Below are 26,844 nucleotides of genomic sequence, written 5' to 3'. Positions count from 1 at the left end.
AACAATTGTGGACTGTCTATTGCACTAGAATTCTGTGGATTGGCAAATTTGCAAATATTTCTAGAAATGTATTCTTCCTCAATACATTTTTTTTTTCAGTGTGGCACAAACAATGTTTACTAAGAGATCCAAATATATTTAGTTCTTCTGTAAAAGGAAGCCAAAAGTGGATAAACCTATGCTTAGTAATTAATATTTCAGTATTTTATCTTATTGGGAAATGATCTAGATATTCAGTGGATAGTCACCATTTTACTTATTTTGGTGTAACTTTAGGATTCAAGTAAGCAAAAAAATTTTGGAAACTATTTTTTTTTTTTTTTTGTCTTTTGTTGTTGCTATTTCTTGGGCCGCTCCTGTGGCATATGGAGGTTCCCAGGCTAGGGGTTGAATCGGAGCTGCAGCCACCGGCCTACGCCAGAGCCACAGCAACTCGGGATCCGAGCCGCCTCTGCAACCTACACCACAGCTCACGGCAACGCCGGATCGTTAACCCACTGAGCAAGGGCAGGGACCGAACCCGCGACCTCATGGTTCCTAGTCGGATTCGTTAACCACTGCACCACGACGGTAACTCCTGGAAACTATTTTTTTTTAGGTAGATGTACTACAAAACATAATAATTGTTGAAAATTTCACTTCTAAACTTCACTTGTTCTTGACAATTATGTTTAGATTCCTTCTGAGAATTTAAAAGACATTAAACAGCTAATCATCATGTTATCTTTCTTGCTCACAAATTCTGTAACAGAGATAACATGAGCTTATTTGGTTTTTAGCAAACCTAGGTAGATTAAAAGTATTATATTTAATGCTGATAACTCTAAAGACACTCCTGTTTGGATTAAACCAACAAATTTAAACTAGCTTTGTTTTACAGGAGGTTATCCTAGACCATGTGTCCTTGGCAAACATTTGAGTTAATTTCTGTATTACTGAGAGTATAGGTGATTTATATAAATTCTTAAATTTCTTTAAGCCAATTAAGCAGAGCTCTTTACAAATCAGTTTTGGCAATGCCATCCAAAGGTAGAAAAAATCCACACATTTGTAACATCCATATGTAGACATACATAAACATAGAGACAGAAGCAAACAGAAGTCTTAAAGCTTTCATTTTAAAATTTTAGCCACGAGGGCTTTCCCTGATGATCTAGTGGTTAGGACTCAGCGTTTTCACCCTATGGCCTGGGTTCAATTCCTAGTTTGGGAACTGATATCCCACATCAAACTGTTGCACACTGTGGCCAAAAAATAAAATAAAATAGCTGTGATAATGCAAAACTCAGTAGTTTATAAAAGAACTGTTGGATCAAAATGGTTTTCCTGGCAGGTGAAATAAGTTAAGCCTACCTGCTCTGATGGCTTAATTTTTTACTAATTTTATGAAGACTGAAAATTTTTCATTTATGTCTTCCAAATAACCTTTCCTCTTTTTTTTTTTTTTTTCTTCTTAATAAGAATTATCTCTCTGGAGTTACTGTCATGGCTCAGCAGAAACTAATCTGACTAGTATCAGCGATGACGCAGTTTTGATTCCTGGCCTCGCTCAGTGGGTTAAGGATCCGGCGTTGCCTTGAGCTGTGCGCAGGTCACAGACACAGCCAGATCCAGCATTGCTGTGGCTGTGGTGTAGCCCAGCAGCTATAGCTCCAATTTGACTCCATATACCCTGGTTGGGCCCTAAAAAGACAAATATATATATATATGTGAAGTTTGAATATCAAAGAAATGTCACAGGGAAACAGTGCAAGTTCCTCCAAGAAAAAATTTTATTTTCTAAATCCAGAATTTTACAATGCCTATGATCTTTTTGAGATGAATGAGGAAGTTTTGGAACTGGTAAAAAGGATACGTGAGATTTGAATTGTTTCTAGAACTGCATTTCTGGTCCTATAAAACAAGGACAGTTTTTAATTCCTCAAGGAATTGGATTGTAGCCTGTATGACCTCAAACGGTTGACCCATCCACACAACTACATTATCTTCAATTTGCTTTTTTTTGTTTGTTTGTTTGGTTTTTTTCTTTTTTAGGGCTGCACCTGTGGCACATGGAAGTTCCCAGACTAGGGGTCAAATTGCAGCTGTAGCTGCAGCTACAGCAACACCAGATCCAAGGTGTGTCTGCAACCTACACCTCAGCTTAGAGCAACACCGGATCCTTAACCCACTGAGCGAGGCCAGGGATCAAACCCAAATCCTCATGGATACTAGTTGGGTTCTTTATCACTGCGCCACCACGGGAACTCCCAATTTGCTTCTTCATACCAGGGAGAAGATCTTTAAGATACAAATCAAAAGAAGTCTATGTTCTAGATGTGTGGCAGTTTGTCTTTGGAATATTTTCTTTCCGTCTGAGTATATAGATACTTGTCAGATTTGTTTCTGCTGAGCCATGGCGGGAACTCCTCAAGTGCACTCTTAAAGGAATGATCTTGTGTAACTGGAAGATTCCCTATAATGGCCATTGTAATTCCAGGTTGTTTTAGTAAGATGATGCTGTTTTTTGTAGATATCTATCGTTTTTTGGACTGCATTCCTCAGATATAAAATAGGCATGTGTGCCAGAAGGTGGCATGCTTAGTTCTTTGAAATTTGAGGGGTCCATTTCTGTAGCTAAGCTTTGGATTTCTCAGAGCCTAATAGGGATATACCACTGGATTGGGGGTTATGTGGTATGTAACAGTGTATCTGGTTACATGGAAATTTTCTTGAGGGTGTCATGTGACCTGCTGTTGATCTCACCCATTCCTTGACCAATTTATCCTAGCCCAGGAGTCTGAGAGTGAGGCGATGAGGGCTCTAACAGCTTTTTAAGTGCTTGATCTGTGCTCACCACTTTTGCTGCTCTGGTTTCAGAGATTCCCATTCACAGCAGACCTTTACTCCTTTCATGAGAGTATTTCTTTACAGTGGCAGATGTACTGATGGCTTTCAATAGTTGGATTTGTGCCTACACATATTTTGATGTGCTTTTGGCCAAAATAGTCCAAATCTATTGTCTTAATTAATTTCTCCAACCTGTCCAGCAGTTTATGCCATGGACTTAACTCAAGCATTGTGAGTTTCCTAATGGCTGCCATCATGTTTTCTTTTGATTGAGGGACACCTATTATTTTCCCTTGTTTATGTATTTTCCTCTAGTTCAACCAGGTTTACTGTTTCTGGCTAGCCGGGTTCTGTTCTAGAGATCTGTCAATACCTTCTGAAGGTGTTGGCATTGGAGATGAGATTGGGCACCCACTCAGATGTTGTGGCCCCCTGCGTCTCACTACGAAATATCTGGAGTCTGTCATACTTCAGTTTTCCACATTGTCAAAAATCTGGGGGTTCCCGTTGTTGCTCCATTGTGGCTCAGCGGCAACAAGCCCGACTAACCTTCATGAGGACATGGGTTTGATCCATGGCCTTGCTCAGTGGGTTAAAGGATCCAGCATTTCCATGAGCTATGGTATAGGTCACAGACGTGGCTCAGGTCTGGTGTTGCTGTGGCCGTGATGTAGGCCAGCAGATGTAGCTCTGATTGGCTCCTAGCCTGGGAAATTTCATATGCTGCAGGTGCAGCCCTAAAAAGCAAACAACAACAACAACAACAATAAAAACTGGAGCCTTTCGCACCCCCATTTTCAAACTACAAGGATTAGAACGAATGAACTTGTGCTCAAAATGGGAAATAGGTGGAACTCAATGTAAGAGACATTTATTGGAGATCATGGAGAGTAGATAGAGAGGCAGAAAACTGAAGTGGTTCCATAGGAATCTTTACCTTTGCCTAGGAGCCAACCTTGCAATCTTCAGTAGCTGTTTTCATATCACACTTCATAACACTATAGGCATACATCAGGGAGATCTCGGGTTTGGTTCCAGACCACTGAAATAAAGTGAATATTGCAATAAAATGAGTCACACAAATTTTGGTTTCCCAGTGCATATAAAAGTTATGTTTACACTATACTATAGTCTAGGAAGTGTGCAATAACATTATGTCTATAAAATAACATATATATCTTCATTTAAGAAGACATTATAGCTAAAAAGGGCCAATTTCCATGGTAACATCAAAGATCACTGATCACAAAACATCGTAACACATATAATAGGAAGGAAAAATTTGAAATATTGTGAGAATTGCCAACATATGACACAGAGACACAAAGTGAGCCAAATGCATTGGAAAAAGTGATAGTGATAGACTCAGCCGGGATTGCCACAAACCTTCAATTTGTAAAAAAAAATGCAATTATCTGCAAAGCGCAATAAAGCAAGCACAATAAAATGAGATATGCCTGATCTGTTCAATGAAAAAACTGAACCAATTCAGTTACAAATTTGATATCCTTTATTCAAGAGAAGACAAGCTGTGGACTGGGTGTATACAGTTCCTCATAAGCAGTGGAGAACTCTTCCCAAGGGATCTGGGCAAGACCAAGCCTTACGGCTCTTTAGAAGAAGCAATGTGGAAACAGAACATGATTGGGTAGGAGGTGGGGAATTTCCTTAAAAGGCTAGCAGGCTGTAGTTTCTAGGGTAAGGTAAACTGGCTAAAGCTGAATTGGAAGACTGTGATTGGTGTATGTTAGGTTCCTCAAAAGAAGTTTCCTGTAAGTGCAGACTGACTTAGGTTTAAATTTATGGTAAGGGCTGGTCTACTTAGATGGCTCCAATTTTGTGGGTATCATTATATAAATTAAGTTCTAAAGTGTTGATGTCATTTCGTTGGAGTCTTGTCACTGATAAAGAAATTTTTTTCACCTAAAAATCAGATAAGCCCTGGAAGTAAATTAGGGGCAGGAGGATGGGGAAGAATGAAGCCAGTGATAAAAGCCTTGGTCAAGGGGGTGAAGCCATGGAGGTTTCTGAAGACCACAGAATATGAGAGCAGGTTTTACAAGGCCATTTCCTTGACTATTACAGCTTGCTTCCAGAGAGAGCATTTGGAAGAGAGGCCTTAGCACAGAGCACCAAGAGGCATCAAAGAGCATGTCATGTTCTGAGGATGTTGAGAGGGAACAAGTGGTGATGAGGATGATCACAGCAAGTAAAAAGGGTTACTAGCATTCATTAGATACCTCCAGTACACAAGGCACTTTGCTAGCTTACACGTTCTTTTTAAATTTTCAAATATCTTGAGTGCAGTGGATCTCAACCAGACGCAGTATTGCCCCCAAGAGAATATTTGCCGATGTTTAGAAGTGTTTTTATTTTCACAACTAGTGGTGCCCCTGGCATCCAGGGGGTAGAGGCCAGAGATGTGGCTAAACATCCTACAATGTATAGGACAGGTCCTCACAGCAAGAATTAACTGGCCCCAAATGTCAATAGCACTGAGGCTGAGAAATCCTGCTTGAAGGATAGGCATGATAATCTACATTTATGCAAATGAGGAATCTGTAGTTCTGAGAAAATATTATTCAAAATTAGTCTTACATAGGGATTCCCCCGTGGCAGGTTACTGCCATGCTGGAGTTGCTGCTATTGTTTGAGTTCAGTACCTGACCTAGAAACTTCCGCATGCCATGGTTGTAGCAAAAAGAAAACCCAAACCAAAAACCAAAATAAGACATGTACAGCTCCAAAGCCCTGCTCTTTCACTATGCTGTAAGGATAAAACTGTGATGGGAATGAGGGCGACAAAGATAAAGAACCAGGGCACAAACTGCTGCTCAAAAGATAGCTGTTAGGAGTTCTGATTGTGGCTCAGTAGGTTTGAGGACCTGATGTTGTCTCTGTGAGGATGAAGGTTTGATCCCTGGCCTTGCTCAGTGGGTTGAGGATCTGGCATTGCTGCAAGCTGCAGTGTAGTTTACCAGGGCAGCTCAGATCTGGTGTTACTGTGGCTCTGGCATAGGTTGCATCTGCAGCTCCATTTCGATCCCTGGCCTGGGAACTTCCATTTGCTGCAGGGGCGGCTTAAAAAAAAAAAAAAAGAGAGAGAGAGAGAGAGATGTGTCAGAGGAATGCGTAAAAGGATGAATGACAAAGGGAATAAAGAGGGTTAGTGTGACCATCCTACTGTCACACTGACACACCTCTTTGTCCTTGTTCCACAATCCAAAACAGAGTCGGGATTATGATAATATAGAAAATCAAATGATGATGGTGGGTGGTCTCAAGCCGCCAAGCTCAACCTCAGAAAGAATCTGATGCAGGTGTCTAGGCCTCTGAATGAATCTAGAAGTACAGAAAGACTGGGGGCTCACTCTCCTCCATCGCCTTTTCTAAAGAGACAGAGAGAGACAGGAGGTTGTGAGCTGAGTTTGGGTAACTAGTCCCCTCTTTCTCCCAGAGGCTGAGCCCAGCTGAGGCCCCAGAGGAAGAGAAGTTGTTTCCCAATTTCTACATTTTCTGTGAATTTGGAGTGGGACTGAGGAACATCCATTCTGGGAAGCCCTGAATCTTCTGGGAGGAGACAGTTGAGATGAAAGAGGGTGGAGGGGAGGAGCTAATGAGAAAACATTTCTTTTCACTTCCTCTTTTGCTCTCCAGAATTTGTCTGTCCTCTGGGGTGGAATCTGTCGAGCCTTGAGAGAAGCCTGTCTTGCGCTGGCGCTGCCAGAGGCAACCTGCGTACTCCAGGAGGTGATGGGGATCCCCTCGTTCCTAGCCCTCCCCGCTGCCAGGAGTGACTGGGCTGATTGCATGCCCTGCCATCCTTTGGGCCACATGCTCCTGTGGACAGCTCTGCTATTCCTGGGTGAGTGAGAGTCCCCAGGAGGGACGGTGGAGCAGGAGCAGAGGCAGGTGTGCTTTTCTAACTCAGCTGCTGCCACCTCGGTTGGGGCTGAGCTTGAGCAAGGTTGAGGGGTTGGGAGGCATGGGAAGCACGTCAGGAAAGTCAGGAGGGTGAGGGCAGGCTGATGGAAATCAAATTCTGACCACCCTGCTGGCTTTGGCAAATTGTGAAATTGGCAGAATCAGGAAGTTTTTTTGCCAATCTCTTTTAAGTCTTTGCCCAATCTCACTGGGTTCACATGTCCTTGGTGCTCTGCCACCCTGCACAGCAGAGCCAGCTCTGAGGAAAGTCTAGTGTCATAGACTTGAAAGGCTAATGAGGGGCCAAGGTGTTTACCTTCCTTTGAAATTTATGTTTTACTGGGACCAAATCTTGGGAGGGCTAATCATCTTTTAAGCAGATAGGAGGGGGAGGGAAGCAATAAGACACTGTGGTGGGGTGCAGTGGCCATTCTCTGTGCCCCTGAAACCACTTCAAGCAGCGGAAGTGAAAGGAGATTCCCCTGGGAAAAAGCATAAGAGGGTCTCGGTTATCCAGGGAATGGGGCTCAAGAATAAAAACCAGGCAATTCTGGGATCATCACCTGTGGGATCAGAGAAGCAGGCATGTTCCTTGTACTGCCCAGATATGGGGATAGGTCCTGTCACTGATCAAGGAGAAAGCCAGCAAAGCCTTTTTGAGAAGCTCAGGCTTGGAGAGGTGGTATGCTTCCCTACCTCTGCCTGGGTGATACCAGTGTGATGCCTAGACAAGACTCCTGGGAGAGGCTTTGGTATTTTCCTCCATTTGCCATTTTGCTAAGTCAGCAAGGATTTACTCCATCTTTTTGATCCTTATCTGCCGCACCTCGCCTTGTTTTGGTCTTCATTGCTCAGTAACTCAATTTTCACAGTACCTCCTGATCCACTCTTTTTTTTTTTTTTTTTTTCAGTCTTTTTGCCTTTTCTAGGGCTGCTCCCACAGCATATGGAGGTTCCCAGGCTAGGGGTCGAATCAGAGCTGCAGCCACCGGCCTATGCCAGAGCCACAGCAACACGGGATCTGAGCTGCGTCTGCAACCTACACCACAGCTCACGGCAATGCCAGATCCTTAACCCACTGAGCAAGGCCAGGGATCAAACCTGCAACCTCATGGTTCCTAGTCAGATTCATTAACCACTGTGCCACAATGGGAACTCCCTCCTGATCCACTCTTGATTGCTCCTAGTGTCCTTTTGCCTGAATCCATGCTGCACCCTGAAGTCATGACTTCCTCAACTACAGCTCTGGAGGAGTCCCTGCCCTCCATACATACCTTCAGTGTCTCCAGTGCTTAGTAAAGCTCCAATTCTACTCTTCCGAGTGGATTTCCTTTAGAGCCAGGCAGTGTATACTCTGAACTCTCTGCTTTTCAAAGATTCCACAAACTTCCTTGTTCAAACATCAAATAAATGCCATGTGCAGGCTCAGTTCTAGGACTTGGGGATTTATCTGTAAACAGGAGAGACAGCCTTCCTAACCTAGAGCACACGGTCTTTGTCTCCCTCACAGTGACTACACTGAGTGTAAAGCTGTTTAATATTCATAAATATTTCTTGAATGTGGAAGGAATGAATGGAAGTTGACTTTACTTTTCTGGACTCTTAACTATTTTCTTCCTTCTCCTCTTGGTCTCTACTTTACCCGTTCCCCGCACTGTCATGCTGTCAATCCTACACATTCTGGTTTTTAGCTATGACTTCTATGTCAGTAATTTCCAAACCCATCTTTCTTATTTGTGTCAAGTACAATTTCATATTTCTACCTGTTGGTTGGAAACTTCCGAATTGCTTTGTCGCCTCAGGAACACAATGTATTTATAATCTAACTGTCATCTTTCCCTCGAAAATGTTCTTGTCCTTTCTACATTTACATTTGTGTGACCACAATCAACCTTTTTCCTAGTCAGCTGTTTATATCATCCCCACATCTCATCAAGTGCCACGTTCTCTCTGCCTCTTAAATTTCTCTCATGCCCATGTCATTTTCACTTTTTTTTTTTTTTTTTTTTGTCTTTTTGCTATTTCTTGGGCCGCTCCGCGGCATATGGAGGTTCCCAGGCTAGGGGTTGAATCGGAGCTGTAGTCTCTGGCCTATGCCAGAGCCACAGCAACGCGGGATCCGAGCCACGTCTGCAACCTACACCACAGCTCAAGGCAATGCCGGATCGTTAACCCACTGAGCAAGGGCAGGGACCGAACCCGCAATCTCATGGTTCGTAGTCGGATTCGTTAACCACTGCACCACGACGGGAACTCCCATTTTCACTTTTTTAAAATGATTTTTATTTTTTCCATTATCTCATCTTCACTTTCTTTCTTTTTTCTTCTCTCTCTCTCTCTCTTTTTTTTTTTGCTTTTTAGGGCCACACTCGCAGCATATGGAGGTTCTCAGGATAGGGGTCGAATTGGAGCTACAACTGCCGACCACAGCCACAGCCACAGCAACGTGGGATCCGAGCCACGTCTTCGACCTACACCACAGCTCACAGCAATGCCAGATCCTTAACCCACTGAGTGAGGTCAGGGATCGAATCTACATTCTCGTGGATCCTAGTCAGGTTCGTTACTCTCTGATCCACAAAGGGAACTCCTCGTCTTCACTTTCTATTATCAATACAACTTTGGGCTCTCCTATCTCCCACCTGGATGGACTCAATGAATGATTTCCAGAGCGCTGGCAAATAAAATTAACACGGTTATTGCCCTCTTTGAGCTTACCTTCTACTGAGGGATATAAGCAACACAAAAATAAATATAAATATAAGTTAGAAAATGGCTCCGAAGATGTAAACAGGATATTCTGATAAGAACAGTTGTTGTGGAGGAGATGAGAGAACCGCCTACACAAACAGGATGATATGGAAAGAATTTTCTGAGGAAGTGACTCAGATGATAAGGATTAAGTGATTTGAAGATACAAAGGAAGGAGGTTTGGAGTAGAGAGATCAGCACGCAGAAAAGCCCCAAGTTTGAAGAATTTCAAGAGGGCTGGTGTTATTGGGGCTAAATGAGAAGGGAAAGTGGGGTTCGAGATGAGGCTGGAGAGGTGAGCAAGGGTCCTATCAGGTGTGGCCTGGTAAATATTTACATTTTATTTTAAAAGCAAAGGAAGAGTATTGAAGGCTTGTATGCAGGGATATGATATTATCTGATTTTTAAAAATTTTATTAAAAATTTTTTATTTTATTTTATTTTTTCTTTTTAGGGCCAGCTGCATGTATGGCATATGGAAGTTCCTGGGCTAGGGGTCAAATCAGAGCCACAGCTGCTGGCCCACAGCAAGGCAGAATCTGAGGTGTGTCTGTGACCTATACCACAGCTCATGGCAACACTGGATCCTTTATCCACTGAGCAGGGCCAGGGATTGAACCTGCATCCTCATGGATACTAGTCGGGTTCATTTCCGCTAAGCCATAATGGGAACTCCTGATTTGTTATTTTAAAAATAACTCTAGGAGTTCCCCTCATGGCACAGCGGAAACGAATCCAACTAGGAACCATGAGGTTGCGGGTTCGATACCTGGCCTCGATCAGCGGGTTAAGGATCTGGTGTTGCCCTGAGCTGTGGTGTAGGTCGCAGATGCAGCTCAGATCTGGCATTGCTGTGGCTATGGCTGTAGGCCGGTAGCTACAGCTCCAATTAGATCCCTAGCCTGGGATCCTCCATGTGCTGCGAGTCTGGCCCTAGAAAGACAAAAAGACAAACAAACAAACAAAACCTGCTAGCTTCTCCATGGGGAATGAATTGCAGGGTGAACAAAAGAAGGGAAAAGACAAATTAGGAGATGGAAGAAAGCTTGTGGTGACAAAGCAGTATGACAGTTCCTGCTGTGGTACAGGATCTGGTAGGTTAAGGATCTGGCATTACCTCTGTGGTAGTGTGGATTCAATCTAGGCCTGGCATAGTGAGTTGAGGATTGGAATAGCTGGATTTGATCCCTGGCCTGGGAACTTCCATATGTAGTAGGCGTGGCCATTAAAATAGGATAAAATAAAATAAAATAAAATAGTAGTGTGGAGTGAAGTTGATGCATTCAAGAACTAATTGGAAGCAGAATACAACTTATTGATGCAAAGGCAGAAGGAGTTTGGGAGAGAGAGAGGAATAAAAATACTTGCAGTTTTCAGGCATGATTACCTGGGTAGATGGTGGAGATATACACTTTTATCGGGGAACCTGGGAGAGGTGATAGGGTATGTCCACTTGATTTGACAACAGAAAAGTCATTGGCGATTTTGACAAGAAAAATTTTAGTGGACTGGTGAGGGCAGAGTTCAAATTGCAGAGAATGAAAGAGTGATTGGAAGGAGAAGGAATCAGGACAGCCTATGTAGAAAAAGAACTGAGAAATCAGGCTGGGAAAGGGAGCAGAGAAATAATTTTGGAATTGTATGTGGGACCAAGTGTGTGTTTTTTTTCCCTTTAATGAAAGATCCTGGAATATAATTATTTTGGTAGGAAAGATCCAGTTAAGAAGGAGAAATGGGTGAGGCAGAAGCAAAAGGAAATAACCGAGAGGGGGAAATCCTTGAGAGGGTGAAAGGGAAGGTGACACAGGATAGACCCTGACCACAGATAGAAGGAAAGATATTGTCCCAGTGAAAACCAAGAAAGGAAGATGGGTAGAGACACAAATAGGATAGAGGGTTTAGTTAGGGGAAGACGTGAGACCTTCTGTCTAACTGCTTTTGTTTTCTCTGTGAGGATAAAGGAGGACATTAGCTTTGAATGAGAGGGGACTGAAGGCAGAAGATGGGAAAGTTTGAGGTATGAGGAAAAAACCAAGTGTCACTACCAAGAGCCTCAGAGCAAATTTACTAGAGAAAAGCATCAGAATGGCAGTTTGGTGTCCTTTTGAATATGGAGACAGTAAATTTACAGATATGAATCCAGCCTCTATGTGGAAATTTCATTAACACATAGCTGAAGAAGTAAAGGTGACAGACAACACAGGTGAATGAATTGCAGCCAGAGAAGGACAGGAGAATTAAGGAGAAAGGCAAGGAGGTGATTATTTATAACCATGAATCAACGAATCCAAACACCATGCTGATCTTTGCTTTCTCTCTTACAGCTCCTGTTCCTGGGACACGTGGTAAGTGCTCCACCCACATCCTCTTTCCCCACAGCTATCCCCTTGCTCTGTTCCCAGCACCCTGTCTGGAGATGCTCTGTCTGCATGCAGCAGCAACCCCAGACCTAGGCAGAGCCAGGAAAGAGTAATTGCTCCCCCAAGATGCCTTGTCCCTTTCTCCTTCCTCCCAGGGAAGTGGGGGGAGGGCAGTACTGTGTACAGGTGCTTCAGCCTTCTGGTTCTGTTAACCAGGAGACCTCACAGATACTGTCACAGAAAAGAACTGCTTTCTACTTCAATCGCCTTCCTCTCTCCATACTAATTCACAAGCCCAGGCAAATTTAGTAGTAGCTGGAGTTCCCGTCGTGGTGCAGTGGTTAACGAATCTGACTAGAAACCATGAGGTTGCGGGTTCCATCCCTGGCCTTGCTCAGTGGGTTAAGGATTTGGCGTTGCAGGGAGCTGTGGTACAGGTTGCAGACGCGGCTCAGATCCTGCGTTGCTGTGGCTCTGGCGTAGGCCGGTGACTACAGCTCCGATTCGACCTCTGGCCTGGGAACCTCCATATGCTTCGGGAGCAGCCCTAGAAAAGGCAAAAAGACTTAAAAAAAAAATTAATTGTAGCTGCATGCAAAATCATGCTAAGGTTATACTCATGTTTTGATAAATCCTGTACTTTTCATATATCTGAGGGCTTTACGGCCTATATCCCTGGGCATTAACAGGAGGAGATACCATTGGTTGCAGTGTGGTTGTGTGAACTCTGCTGAGCACCTCTTTCTCTGCACCACTAAACTCTCTACTTCCCAGGACTAGTTAGGGGGATGGGGCTCTCCCTGCGGCACTGAAGTCGGGATTTCCCTGGACTGGCTTTCCAGTCTTTCTCTCCCTTTCTCATTCTACTGAGACCACAGAGACCCTTCTGTGCTTGGGTGTCAGGACAGGTCTATTCTAAGGTAAAGGAGTAGAAGAGGTTAGAACAGAAACATGACATCTGACTCTCAGCCTGGCATCTCCACCAGATGTCCCCACTTGTCTTCATCCACCTGTGGAGAGTGTTTATCTACTAATGTCCAAATGCCTCAACTTACAGGAGAGAAAAGTGATTCCCCAAAAAGATGTATGTGTAGTGCATGTGTGTGAGAGAGAAAGAGAGGAACAGAGAGAGAGAGATGAGACAGAGAGATGGAGAGAAAGAAGGAACCGGTTAGACATCATTTGGTCAGGTGCACTTGTATTTGTAATGTGTCTGCCTTGCCCCTCTCCTATTCCCTTCCTTCTTATTCTGCCTGAGGAGCAGACAAGCTCCCTGGGAGAACTTGGCTTCTTGGGGCCCCTGGGTGGGCTATATGAGTTGGAGGAATTGCCTTCAGTTGCACAACAGTTCTGGTTGGGTTCCTCTCCTGATGTCTCCAGCAGGGCCACAGTTTCCCATTATCCAACATTTGGGGTCTACTTGGGCCCTAGGGGACCCCTTTCCTCATGCTGCCTCTTCTCTCTGCCCCTTAGCAGTTCTCCCAAAGGCTGAGGTGAAGCTTCAGCCTGCATGGATCAATGTGCTCCAGGAGGATTCTGTGACACTGACGTGCCAGGGCGACCATGACCCTGGGAACACCACCACCCAGTGGTTCCATAATGGGAACTTCACCTGGACCGAGAACCAGCCCAGCTTCAGCTTTAAGGCCAGGAGAGCTAGCAGCGGATACTACAGGTGCCAGACTGCCTACTCCAGTCTCAGCGACCCTGTGCATCTGGATGTGATTTCTGGTTAGTGGAAGAAGGCCTGGGAGAGTCTGGGAGGACAAGGAGAGATGAAATCAGCTTACAGGGCAGAGGTTTTTAGGGAAGAGGGTGGCCTGTTTACTGAGAAGCATGGCTATGAATCTGAAGTCATTTTTGCCCACTCATTTCCCTTCCCACCCACCACCTTGGTTTAGTATGTGCGGTAGGGTGGAACTGCCTAAGAGATTTCTCAGTATTTGGGCAATTTTGCCTCGGTCCTGACTTGAACAAGAAGGTAAGAAGGCCATAAACAGGCAGCTGAGTGTGAGAGAGGCAGAAGGAAATCCCTAACTCATAGGACCGCTTCCATTTTTACAGCAGAGTCAAATGCACAGACAGACCACAACTGAATCCTAGCCCTGGAACTTACTAGCCGTGTAAACATGATGATTCCATTTAGCTTTGAGCCACAGTTTCTTCATCTGCTCAATGGAGAGACTACTGTCTCCTCTATCAGGTCTTGGTGAGAATCAGCATTTCCCTGCCCCACCCCCAACCCCGGCTCTCTGTGCAACTTGAGGTGAAAGTGGTGTTTTAATCTTATTTGTATTTCCAGCCTCAGGCACAGGGCAGGGCTCAATGACTGTTTGCTGAACAGATCAATGATTCTCCAAAGACCTTGGGAGTTCCCATCGTGGCTCAGTGGTTAACGAATCTGACTAGGAACCATGAGGTTGCAGGTTTGATCCCTGGCCTTGCTCAGTGGGTTAAGGATCCGGCGTTGCCCGTGAGCTGTGGTGTAGGTTACAGACGCGGCTCGGATCCCGCATTGCTGTGGCTGTGGTGTAGGCCGGCGGCTACAGCTCCAATTCAACCCCTAGCCTGGGAATCCCCATATGCCGCAGGAAAGCGGCCCAAGAAATGGCAAAAAGACAAAAAAAAAAAAAAAAAGATTCTCCAAAGATCTTGGCAAGAAGTAGGTTCTCCATAAAGAAAAGGCGTAATGCAATTATGATGAATATTGTCATTGTTATACTTCACTTTGTCCCCTTCTCTTACCTGGCTCCTAAATTTTCCTCAAAGATAGCTAATAGGCCAAATGGGCCTCGGCCCCAGACCTATCATCTTTCCCCTCTGGGCTTAGCAGGGAAAGATGGTCCTGGAGGGAATCCCCAGAGGCCTGGCAGAGCCCTGACCTCAGTGCCCCGACCCTCCAGGAATGGGGTGGAGATGAGGGAATTCCACCCCTCATGACTGTATGATCACCCCTACCCCCAGCCACCTTGCCTGGCAATAGGGGACCCCAGCATGTGAGTTGAACACTGCCCTGGAAGATCTGAGTGCAGAGCTCGATGTGAAAGTCTTGAGCCAGAGCAATAGCCTGGGGGACCCTGGGTCACTAGTGGAGATTAGAGCCAACAGAATGCCAGTTGCACCAATGAGAGTCCCAACTCAGGTGGTAGCCCTTGGCCCCCGATAGTCAAAGCCACTGTATGAACAGCAAGCAGAACAGGCTCTGCAGGCATTGCTGTGATAGCTCTATGGGCCCCCGTCTTTCTACCAGTTCATGTGCACCTGCTGCTCAGCGGACCCAGCTGCATAGCCTGGCCTCTGTGCAGCTGATCACAAGTGCTGCTAGTCAGCAGGCCAGCTCCCCAAACACCAGCACTACACAGCAGCTGACCGACACCCAGGCCTCAGTCAATCTGGCCACAACATCAGCCACCCAACTGACCAGCCAGTCCTCGAGTGTGAACTCTCCCAATGTTACCACTTTGACCCAAGCTCTGCTCCTGGGAAACACCACCTCCTCCTCCCCTCAACCTGTTCCAGGCCCAGATGTACCTAAGACTACAGCTGGGGAACCTTTTCCAAGTAAACCAGACCATGGGCTGGAATGTGCCTTTAGCTTCTCAACTCATCCTGATGCCTATTAGGACAGTGACTGTAGTCCGGCTGGAGGTGCCAGCTGCTCAGGCTCCTGGAGTCCGTGTAGATGCAGATCAGGAGCAGCACTGGGCAGTGAGGAACCAACAGGCCTCAACCCAAGTCTCCAACCAGAAGACTGTTCTCCCGTTGAGCCTCCCCTGTCTCTAGCCTCCCCAGACATCTGGCTGTGGCTCAGGTTTCCTCTATAGGGATCATGCCAGTCTTTAGCATTAGTCCATTTGGTGGAGGCAGTGGGAATAGCATTCTGAGGTCCATGTGTCCAGGTAGAAATGGGCCATTGAGTCAGTTCCTCCTCTGGAATGGGTGGTGGTGGGAGCTGTCCCAGGAAAGGCAGATGTGGTGGAGCCCTTGCCTGCATTTCAAACACTGATGGTGATCCAGGGCAGCTGGACAGAGGCAGAAAGTGCAGTGGCCAAGAAGACAGAAGCAGATGGGAGTGGTCAGCAGGATGTGGGCATGAACCTGACATAGAGAGCTACACCTGCCCCCAGGCAGACCCTTACTAGCTCAGTCACCCACACACAGATCCAGCCCCATTCACCAATTTAGCAATAGCAACGGATCCAGCTCTTGGAGAAACAGGTGATGACCAGGCAGCAGATTGCTATCGACCGCTGGTGACAGCTCCAGCACTGTCAATCCCGGTACTTCTCCCCACAGCACCTCCAGTAGGTGCAGCAGTAGCAGCAGCAGCAGCAGCAGCAGCCACGACTCTCACTGCCCCTCAGCCAACAGGTCTGGGTCCCTGTTGTCTTCTACATGCAGTCTGTGTACCTGCTGTGCAAACCCAGACATTGGCTGTCAAATGCAAGGAGGAAGGAGATGATGTCTTCACCTTGGGTTCAGGGTTCCTGCCAAGGGTTCTGCACTAGCAGTGAGCTCCAAGGCCACCGAGGAGAAGGAGAGCAGTTTGGAGAAGAAGCTGAACCAGTGACCAGAGGGAATGCTAATTCACCAAAGGGGGAACTGGCAGCCATGGCCCCTGCCCACAGCACCACCTCCTACACTAGCCATGGTGTCCAGACAAATGGGTGACTCAAACCTCCATGGTGAAGCCCCACATGCTCAGCCACATGATCGAGGGCTTTGGAATCCAGGATGGAGCAGAACCTTTCCCAGTGGTTTGTTTGTTACTCAAAAGTCTGAGAAGCTGCTCTGTGTAGACTGGCCTCCCGACAAGGCTGAATGAGAATCAGTCAGGTGGCCCCTGGGGAGGGGACAGCCCACCTGCTGAGTAGTCAAGAGGACAAATCTCCTGAAGTTCCAGCCTTGTGGCAAGTGCACTCCTGCAGAACAGTTCTGTGGCTCCAAGAGTTTCTACTCCATGAGTTGCACTAAGAGGTAGAGTATAGGAGCTTGACTGGCCCTGTCTTTGGAGCCCTGGGAAGCAGGTTGATCCCCGGCCCAGCACAGGGGGTTTAGGATCCAGCATTGCCAGAGCTGCGGCTTGGGTCACAAATGAGACTCGGATCTGATCCCTGGCCCGGGAACTCCATATGCCACGGGGTGGCAAAAAATGAAAAAGAAAAAAAAAAAAAAAAAAAGGTATAGTGTGAGCTGTAGCCTCAGTTCTGCCTGAAGAGGAAAACACATGGAAGTGTCTTGAGAAGTCCATAATGCTTGTGTTCACCAGTGTGGACCCTACTGCAGCTCCTCTGACATTACCCATGCTAAGATCCAGGGCAAGTGGCTCTGAAGGTAAGAGGACTCTAGCGAGGGTTCAGAGAATTCCACTTAGGATGAAGCACTCTCTCCAATGTCCCTGGGTCTTTATAAGTGAGAGCTGGTCAGGGGGAGTGTGACCCAGGGAACTTTGACACAGTTCTGCCTACCCCAGGATTCACAGCATCAACCCTGTGTTCTTGTCCAGTAAACTTAGCCAGTGGAGTGTAGAAGATTGTATGAGTTTATCGCCTCTCTTCAAGACTTCCAGAAGATTGCAGAGGAGTTCTCTTCCCAAGAGATTGATGCAAAAGCCCTTTTATTTCTTAAAGAACATCTCATGAGTACCATGGACATGAAACTGGGCCCTGCCCTCAAGACATGCACCAAGAAATTGTCCTCAAGGAGGCGTAAGTTGGCCCTCTTGAACAAACCAGCCTTAGGCAGACACTCCCCACTTTCCAGGTTATAAGCTCATACCAGTTGAGACTGCTAGGGAGAACATGCTGTTCTAATGAGGTGCACCTTCTGTAGAGGGGATTTTAGCCAAGCAGGGAGGGGAAGTGCAAGAATTGGTTGCTGGTGCTACATGCAAGCAGCTTTGACATTTTCTCTGGGTTCCACTTCATTAAATTTTTTTTTTTTTTACAATTCTTAGCCTTCCCTACCTCTACCCTAACTCAAGCTTTATAAGAGGGGCATTCTAGAGAACCAGGACTGCTCACCTAATCCTGGTGTGGCATGTCCTGCAAGGGTCTGAGTTTTCCAAGAGAAAGAATACACAGGATGATAGGGAAGGAAATGGCTGGGACAGAGGGGTTCCTTCCCAGTGGGAGAAGTGGGGTTTTCTAGCTCCTGTGACACAAGTAGCAAGATCTGGTGTCCCCCAGCTTTCCTCTGGATTGTCCCACTGTAGCTGTGGCCCAGAGCTTTCTCTTTGTTGTCACTTATTCCCTCATCTGTGTAGAGACTTTTGTTGGCATTGTTCTGATTTGCTTCAGGGACCTAGTATGTTTGTAGCCAAACACATGTGGCTGGCACACATGTGGCTTTTGTCATTTTTATCTCATCTCCTGGTTCTCTTCCATGTATCCATTGTTTTCTTCACTTTCCTTCCAATTCTAACTCTGCTCAGTCCTATAGCTTTAGGAAAAAGGAGTATGTGGGCTGAGGTCAGGATTACAAGTACCCACCTTAGCCTCTATACCCTATACAACAAAAAAATTAAATATAGGCGTTCCCTCATAGCCTAGTGGGTAAGAATCTGGCATTGCCCCTACTGTGGCTCAGGTCACTGCTGTGGTGTGAGTTTGATCCTTGGCCCAGGAACTTCAGCATGCTGTGGGCACAGCCTGAAGAAGAAGATGATGATGATGATGAAGAAGGGGAAGAGGAATAAGAAATTGAATATATGTTTTCCTCAGTGAACGGATGAAAGTTGAGGGGAAGAAAGTACACAGAAAGCTAATGGCCCACCCATGACATGGCTGCCTTTAGACAAAGACCCTATTGAAATGAAATTCCACATTTACTAATATGCACCAAATTAATATTTGTTGGATGTTCATGACTTTCCCCAAAGACATATATCTCTGCTGTATCCCCCTCACCTGCTATCTCCCATGACAGACTGGACCCCCCCCCACTTCAGAGAAGGGATTGTACCCCAGAGTCTCCTGCATCTTTCCTACAGAGCCCTGTCAGGCGTGACAGGGCTGCAGCTGGCTTCTTCCAGGACAGGAACCTGATGACAAGCATATCCTGAGCACCTGCAAATTCTAGAGAGGTAATGATGTGATTGTCACCATTTTCACATAAGAGGAAACTGAGGCCTGGAAGAGTTAACATTACTTGCTCACAATTACAGAGCTCATAAATGATGGGGCCAGAATTAGAAACCAGGGCAATCTGATTCCAAACTTAAGCTTTCCCCTCCACACCTAACATCCCACCAGTAAGGATGGTCTGGGTCTCAGTATTGAGTCAGACCTCCCGGATCCTGTGGTCTCTTTGTGTCTTTCAGACTGGCTGCTGCTCCAAACCTCTAGTCTGGTTTTCCAGGAAGGGGAGCCCATCTTGCTGAGGTGCCATAGCTGGAGAAACAAGCCTCTGCATAAGGTTGCATTTTTCCAGAATGGAAAATCTAAGAAGTTTTCCTATGTGGATTCCAACTTCTCCATCCCACAAGCAAACCAGAGTCATAGTGGCGAGTACCACTGCACAGGATTTATCGGGAAGATGTCGTACTCATCACAGTCTGTGAACATCACTGTCCAAGGTGGGAACTCTGTCAAGATGAAAGGAGGAGAGTAGAAGGGATGGACATTTAAGGATAAGGCCATACGGACCTACATGGAGATCTGAGAAATGCCGTAACAGCAAACCTGGGCACTGGGGCAGAGGGCAGGGATATGGGCGCCTACTAAGTAGTGGCTAAAGCTCAGAGTCCTTAGCTTCCAGGTGATAGGTGACAAGGTTGTTGAAATATAGGCCCCATCATAATATGCACAGCAGCAGAACAGAGCTCTCTCATTGGTGCAGAGGTTCCCTGAGCTCTTGGACATTCCTAAGAGCTGAGGTTTTCCTAATTTCCTCTTATGTCTCATGCTATGTCCATTCCGCTCTGAAAGGCATGGCATGTCCCTGACAGTTTAAGGCTGTGCTGGATACAGTGGCAGAGGCTTCAGGTCCACCTTCCGTTCTATTCCCGAGGGCTAAGAGGAGTACTTCCCTCTGCCTTACACAGTGTACCTTCATTTGATTAGCAGAGAAAGCTGAGGATGGGGAGGAAGAAGGCCAGTCACAGAAATCCGGTGCAGGTGAGGTTGGGGGAGAAAGTGAGTCCAGTACCTGTGAGTGACCCAAAGAGAAAACAGCTCCAAGTATAGCATTGGAGGAGGGCAGGGAGGTTGAGGTGGGGCAGGGTGAGTACAGCCTGTCCTGAGTTCTGTCTTCCCAGGGTCCAGCTTGAACAACTTGCTGGTGACGATAGTTGTGGCTGTGGTTGCTTGGATTGTTGCAATGGCTATTGCTGCTGCCATAGCAGCCTGGTTCCGCCTCAGGCGAAAGCGGATTTCAGGTTTGTGGCTCCTCTTGGTCCCTCATTATCAGGTCCTACTTAGCCAAGGCCCTAACCCCACACATTGCTAGAACTGCTGTCTTTGTGCTAGAGAATCCTTAGCACTCAGATATAGTCCCATATTTTATTCATTCAACCTTTCATTTGAGAAGGCCAGAACAAACTTGCTTATGTATCAAGCACTGCAATAGACTCTGTGGATGATGCCAAGATAAAGAAGTTCTGTCTCTGCCCTCAGGGAGTTCATAATTTTGTGCAGAAGGCTGAAGTACAAATAGATCATGATAATAAGAGGGGATAAGACCAGTATTAGGGAAGGCAAAAGGTATGACTGGGTACAGAAGAGCCTGCATAACCCAAAATGGACTGGAGCAGTTAGAGAAGGCTTCATAGGGAGGCAATGATGTGTAGTGATGAAGCAACCTGGTGCGGCAGACTACCTGAGTTCAAATCTCAGCTCCTCAGGTCATCAACTGAATAACCTTGGGTGAGTTACTCAATGTGTTGACAAGATGGAGCTGGTGAATTAAGAACATGCAGTTTGCGATGTGATAAACGAGGAGGCATAAATCACCCAAATGGGGTCAGCAGCTCCCTTAGCAGCTGAGTCCCCAGATTGGGGAAGTGAAAACCCTGGGGTCATTTTGATTGAAGGCACAATTTCAATACCCTCATACAAAGGAAGTAGTGTCACAAGATTTGTTACTTACAGATCCCAAAAATGAGGAGGGTTGGGGGTGGCAGTCCTCTGTCCCAGGTCATGGGTGAGCAGGGAAGAGCCAGCAGGACAGCAAGCAACTATTTCTTATAAGGCGATTGGGTGGAGGACATTAACTTTTTTGTGGGCTTAACTCTAAAGGCATTATTTTAAAAGGTGCCCCCAGGAGAAGCGGAGTGAGAACTTATGGTGGGAATCCTAAACTCAGGTTCTTATCTTTTTTTTTTTTTTTTTTTAGGGCTGCACCCGTGGCACATAGAGATTGCCAGGTTAAGGGTCTAATCGGAGCTATAGCTGCTGGCCTACACCAGAGCCACAGCAACGCCAGATCTGAGCCTCGTCTGCCACCTACACCACAGCCCACGGCAACGCTAGATCCCTAACCCAGGGATCAAACCTGCAACCTCATGGTTCCTAGTCAGATCCGCCCCTGCTGCACCAAGACGGGAACTCCCCAGGTCCTTATCTTAAATGTCCAAACTCTGGGTGTGAGCAGGGTTATCAACACTGTAAAATGCCTAGGCAGCAACCCAGAGAAACAAAGTTGTTTTTTTTCAGGAAAGCAAAAGTTTTTCTCATCACATTCAACTTCTCTGTGCCTCATTTCTTCATCTGATTAATGAGGACACAAATAGAACCCACATCATAGGGTTGAGTATAAACGAATCTGAAGCTCTTATAACAGTACCTAGCACACAGCAAACCACAAACCACTTTGCAAATGGTTCATAGCCAAGACCTCAGTTACTGATAATAAATACATGTAGAGAAACAGGGAGAGATACTGAGAGGGAGAAAGGTGATTTTATTTTTTTTTAATTTTTTTAAATTTAATTTATTTTTTTTATTTTCCCACTGTACAGCAAGGGGATTAAGTTATCCTTACATGTATACATTACAATTACATTTTTTCCCCACCCTTTGATCTGTTGCAACATGAGTATCTAGACAAAGTTCTCAATGCTATTCAGCAGGATCTCCTTGTAAATCTATTCTAAGTTGTGTCTGATAAGCCCAAGCTCCCGATCCCTCCCACTCCCTCCCCCTCCCATCAGGTAGCCACAAGGCTTTTCTCCAAGTCTATGATTTTCAGAAAGGTGATTTTAAAAGGCAGAGCAGGAGTTCCCATCTTGGCGCAGTGGTTAATGAATCCGACTAGGAACCATGAGGTTGCGGGTTCGGTCCCTGCCCTTGCTCAGTGGGTTAAAGACGCGGCTTGGATCCTGCATTGCTGTGGCTCTGGTGTAGGCTGGCAGCTACAGCTCTGATTCGACCCCTAGCCTGGGAACCTCCATGTGCTGCAGGAGCGGCCCAAGAAATGGTAAAAAGACCAAAAAATAAATAAATAAATAAATAAATAAATAAATAAAAGGCAGAGCAGAGTTCCTGTTGTGGCTCAGTGGAAATGAATCTGACTAGCATCCATGAGGACACAGGTTCTATCCCTGGCCTCACTCAGTGAGGATTTGGGATTGCTGTGAGCTGTGGTGTAGGTTGCAGGTGAGGCTTGGATTTGGCATTGCCGTGGCTGTGGCAAATGCCAGCAGCTACAGCTCTGATTCAAACCCTTGCCTGGGAAACTCTATATGCCGCAGGTGCAGCCCTAGAAAGACAAAAAAAAAAAAAAAAAAAAAAAAAGAAGAAAAGAAAAAAAAAGGCAGAACAATGGCTTTTCTAATCGTTCCAGCAGTCCCTACTGTTAGCTTAGCCAACTTATATCTCCCTAGACCAGCTACAGGCTAAGGCAGTCTGTTAGCTTAGCCAACTTATATCTCCCTAGACCTTCTACAGGCTAAGGCAGTCCCTGGGGAATGGGGAGGAGAGATGTCTGTGTGGGAGAAGGGTCTGTGTTGGCTCTAACTTTGTCTTATCTCTGGTCCGTGGTCCTGAAGACTCAGGTCCTATCCCATAATCCTACTAACCTCCTATGTGCCCCTCCTAGCTCTCCCAGGAACCCCTAAGCACAGGGAAAAGGGAGATACCCTCCCTGAGGAACCAGGTGAGTGCAGCTCCTCCTCTGGGGGCTCAGTGACGCCCCACCTTGTGCATCAGAAGTGGCTTGTGTGAGTTCTGCTGGGAGCACAGGAGAGGGAGGGGGGCAGTGGGAGGAGGGCAGGGGCTCAAATCTCTTGGTCAGTTCTGAGACTAACTCCTGGGCTTAAGGAGGACCTCACTGGAGATGGGGAGAAGATATGAACACCTGTCCAAGATAGAGAGGGGAGGGCCTTGTCCGAGTTTCTGGGGTTAGACCAGCTGGATATTTCCAGAGCAGGACATCAGAGATATTTAGGTCTTTCCATGGAAACTTGGAAGGGCTGGCACAGGACAGGGGTTAGAAATTGTAAGACTGAGGCAAATAGAATTGAGGGGATAAGATTCTAGGAGGAAAGGAGAGGGAGGCCAAAGGAATAAACCCTAGATTTGCAGCAGAGTGTCCCTCTGTGGAGTGACAGGGAAAGGGTAACCGAGCTCAGCTCTTAGTGGAACATTAAGGGCAGATTTTTGGCTTAAGAAAGTGCTGGGGTACTAGGTGCATTAGTGGTCTTTACTCTGTGGGCAAAGCTTGGCTCTAATGCCCACTTGTGTAGGTTTATTACATGCAGGCCTGGCACTAGCCCTGTCACCATTGTATAATGGAATCCTTAGTGTCATTCCTCATCCTGAGGTTTAGTCACCTCTCGGGGGCAAATGAGTAGGTTGGCCTGGAGGACCTCTGAGTCCTTTCAGGTCTGACATTCTGAGGGTCAGTAACCATCCAGCTCCTGGCCCAGCTGGGAGTATGTTAAAGGAACAGGAGTATTCCAGGCAATTTCCTGACTGTAGGTAAAGCCAGAGCATAAGGAAACCTGGAGCTTTCTCTGGAAGCTCCCAGACAGCAGAAATGGACAGGAAAAAGAAGCCTTTGAGGACGCCACCTCTGATGGCTGGAGTATGACTCAGAACAGAGCCAACAGCTTTGAGAGCTTGAGCAAAATGGCCCAGCTGCCTAGCTGCGCTTAGCGCAAAGTCCCTATGTCCCTTGGCCAGCCCAAGTGGGGATGTGGACCTGAGTTTGCACCAGGACAAAACCAATGTAGAAACAAATCCAAACACAAGTGGACTAACACCTTTGATGTTTGGTTCTACCTGGCATAAATGTATTTCACCAGGCATTTATTTCACAAGAAGGCACTGGGATTGATGGTCTCTCAAAAAGCACAACTAGTTTGCTGGGATTGTTGAGGGATACATTAGAAGGAGAATTCAGGGCATGGTTTGTTCCAGAATGTGGAGCGTGGGACACAGAAACTCCTTATGTCCTGGAGATGAATGAAGACACTAGATGCATTGTCTCAGACTCCTTCCCCACTTCTTAAGGAATGCTGCTTTGCAGATACTGAGGCTGCTTTTTGCACTGGCAAAGTGAGTTTATTGGCAAAAACATGAGGAAATTTGGATGTGCTTTAGGTGTTAACCAGGGAGAATATTCGCTGGCTGGCTTGCTTGCTTCCTTCTCTCCTTCCTTCCAGCCTCCCTTGCTCACTCTCATTCTCATGCTTTTTTTCTTCTTGAGGTCAGTGAGTATCAGGGTCTTCAAAATTCCAACAAAGATATATTACATCTGGCTAATATGGAAAGGCCACAACTATGGCTGGCAAAAATCTGGATTACTTCACCCTAATACTGAACACCCCCCATCTCTTCCCCAAGATCTCAGATCCCTAAAGCTGCCTGGTTTGCTCTGAGGAAAACTCAGTGATTCTCTGAAAAAAAGAATGCAACACCAGTGACTACTTCCTTTTATCAGTGTGGCCAGTGGGAGAGGCCATGTCTAGGATACTGAGGGTGGGTGGGAAATGGAGCTCTTGGCCTACAGGCCTGAGTTGGAGTCAGTGGTCCTTGCCTCAAGCCTGGTTTGGGTCTCAGCAGCAGCATGGGTAGGCCCTATTCCATAGCAGTGCCCTGGCTGATCACTGTTTTTTTGCCCACAGCCAATCACACTGATGCTGAAGAGGCTGCCAAAATTGAGGTGAGCCATGCCAGCCTCCTGCTTTTTCTTCTCCTTCCTACCCCTCCCTGCCTCCTCTTTTGTTGCCTCCATTCCTGTGACCTCTCTATGGATCCCCCTTACTCCTTTCTGCTTTCTCTAGGCTGAGGATACAATCACCTATTCACTTCTCTTGCATCCGGAAGCTGCAGAAGGAGAAGCAGAGGCTTCAGATTACCAGAACCACATTTAAATTTCATTATCTTGCCTGGGACTTGGGGAAGAGAATAAGGATTTGGTGTTTTCTGCCCTGAATTCCTCTTAGGGAGGAGAAGAGAATTTCGCAGTTGCAAAGGAAAACGACCCCTCCAGAGTTATCTACATGAATCCTGAAGCTCCCTTTTCTGAAAGCCACAGACAATACCGTCTCAGATAACTGACCTGCTGATTTCTTCTGTGCCTCAGCACTTCTCACCATTAGGACTCTTCTGTTAGACTTCCACACAGCCAGTGAAAATTACTTTTAATAAGAGATTGTAGCAACACGGGAAATACTTATGTTACAGATGACATGAGAAAAATTATATAAATATACATGATTTCAGAAATGTTGAAACAGACTAACATATGCCAATATATTAAAAGCAATTGTTTCAGGGTGATGGAATTATTGGCGCTTTTCATTTCCTTTATTTTTCTGTGTAGATCATATATTACTTTCATAATAAAATACTACACAAACAACATTCTCTTTACCTTTTAAAGGCTGTATTAATTGGAGACGTAGACTGATCCGATGCATTTGTTTTCAATGGTAAGAATCTTGGGGAATTCCCATTGGGGCTCAGTGGGTTAAGAACCCAACTAGAATCCATGAGGATGAGGGTTAAATTCCTGGCCTTGCTCAGTGGGTTACGGACCCAGTGTTGCTGCAAGTTGCAGTGTAGGTCGCAGATATGGCTCCATCTTCCCCCACCCCCAACCTCCTGTTGCTGAGACTGTGGCATAGGTCAGCAGCTGCAGCTCCAGTTAGACCTCTAGCCCAGGAACTTCCATATGCCACAGGTGCAGCCCTAAAAAGACAAAAGAATGGGAAAAAAAAAGAAAAGAAAAGATAAAAGAATCTTGGGAAGGTAGTAATGGGTAGGAGGTAGAGGAAAGGAAAGATTTAGAATGTAGGACAAGTGTCCCTCTTCTTAAAACCAAATACCCTTCTCTCAGTGAATTTGTGCTCTTCCTCTTCCTTCCGTGGCAAATAAACAATCACTTTGCAACACCAGTTTTCAGGAAGCCAAGCTTCAGATGAGTCCCCAGTGGAGACTGCTGACTCTTCCTGCCCTGCCCTTCTATTAGTTACCAGAAAGATGTGACCTTCTCAACGAAGCCATCCCAGCAGGTTAGAAATATGACTAATAGCTCCCTTGGGAGTTTGGTGGGTGCCCTTGGAGAAGCCTCGTTTTCCTGGGACTCTGACACAGCTTCATTGTGCAACACTTTTGCATTAAGGATTTAGCAGCTTCCTTTGTTGGGTAGTTTCTATAGCTTTCTATAATATTCACATATCAGATTTCATACCCACATATTGTTATAAAAATAGGGAATAGTAATTGCAATTACTGGGTTATTGAGGACTTACTTTATGTCAAACTATGTGCTTTAGAATTAGAGTACTCTGGTGGCTCAGCGGGTTAAGGATTGGGAGTTGTGCCTGCTGTGGCACAGTTTCAATCCCTGGCCCAAGAACTTCTGCATGCCACCAGGGCAGCCAAAAAAAAAAAGTGCTAGTCATTCATGGTTCTTCTTTTGTGATTTTCTTGTTCACATACTCATGCCCATTTTTATAGTAACAAATCCCTTTATAAATTACACAGTAGCAACTGTTTTATTTAGATGTAAATTATTTTATTCCACGAATTTA

At 45.9% G+C, this 26,844-nt stretch overlaps 1 protein-coding gene across 10 annotated transcripts; it reads left to right on the top strand.

Moving 5' to 3' along the window:
• On the top strand, positions 6,470 to 25,672 carry FCGR2B (Fc fragment of IgG, low affinity IIb, receptor (CD32)). 10 transcript variants are annotated; one of them, XR_001308300.2, is made up of 9 exons: positions 6,472 to 6,694; positions 11,829 to 11,849; positions 13,338 to 13,595; positions 19,186 to 19,440; positions 19,928 to 19,981; positions 20,122 to 20,241; positions 24,224 to 24,361; positions 24,931 to 24,968; positions 25,090 to 25,672. XR_001308300.2 is itself a non-coding variant. In XM_021088750.1 (9 exons), exons 1-9 carry the CDS (start codon positions 6,583 to 6,585, stop codon positions 25,177 to 25,179), a joined length of 1,002 nt encoding a protein of 333 aa, XP_020944409.1. In that variant the 5' UTR covers positions 6,472 to 6,582; the 3' UTR covers positions 25,180 to 25,672.

Source organism: Sus scrofa, chromosome 4 (assembly GCF_000003025.6).
Source record: "Sus scrofa isolate TJ Tabasco breed Duroc chromosome 4, Sscrofa11.1, whole genome shotgun sequence".
NCBI lineage: Eukaryota > Metazoa > Chordata > Mammalia > Artiodactyla > Suidae > Sus > Sus scrofa.
The sequence above is the reverse complement of the archived record's forward strand: the minus strand, read 5'-3'. Positions and strand labels throughout refer to the sequence as shown.

Bases quoted from the DNA above. Each gene is read 5' to 3' on its own strand.
- FCGR2B (XM_013996818.2), top strand. From the start codon at position 6,583: ATGGGGATCCCCTCGTTCCTAGCCCTCCCCGCTGCCAGGAGTGACTGG. The intron at 11,850-13,337 runs GTAAGTGCTCCA...TCTGCCCCTTAG, and splicing joins TCCTGTTCCTGGGACACGTG to CAGTTCTCCCAAAGGCTGAG. The intron at 20,242-22,901 runs GTTTGTGGCTCC...TGCCCCTCCTAG, and splicing joins CAGGCGAAAGCGGATTTCAG to CTCTCCCAGGAACCCCTAAG.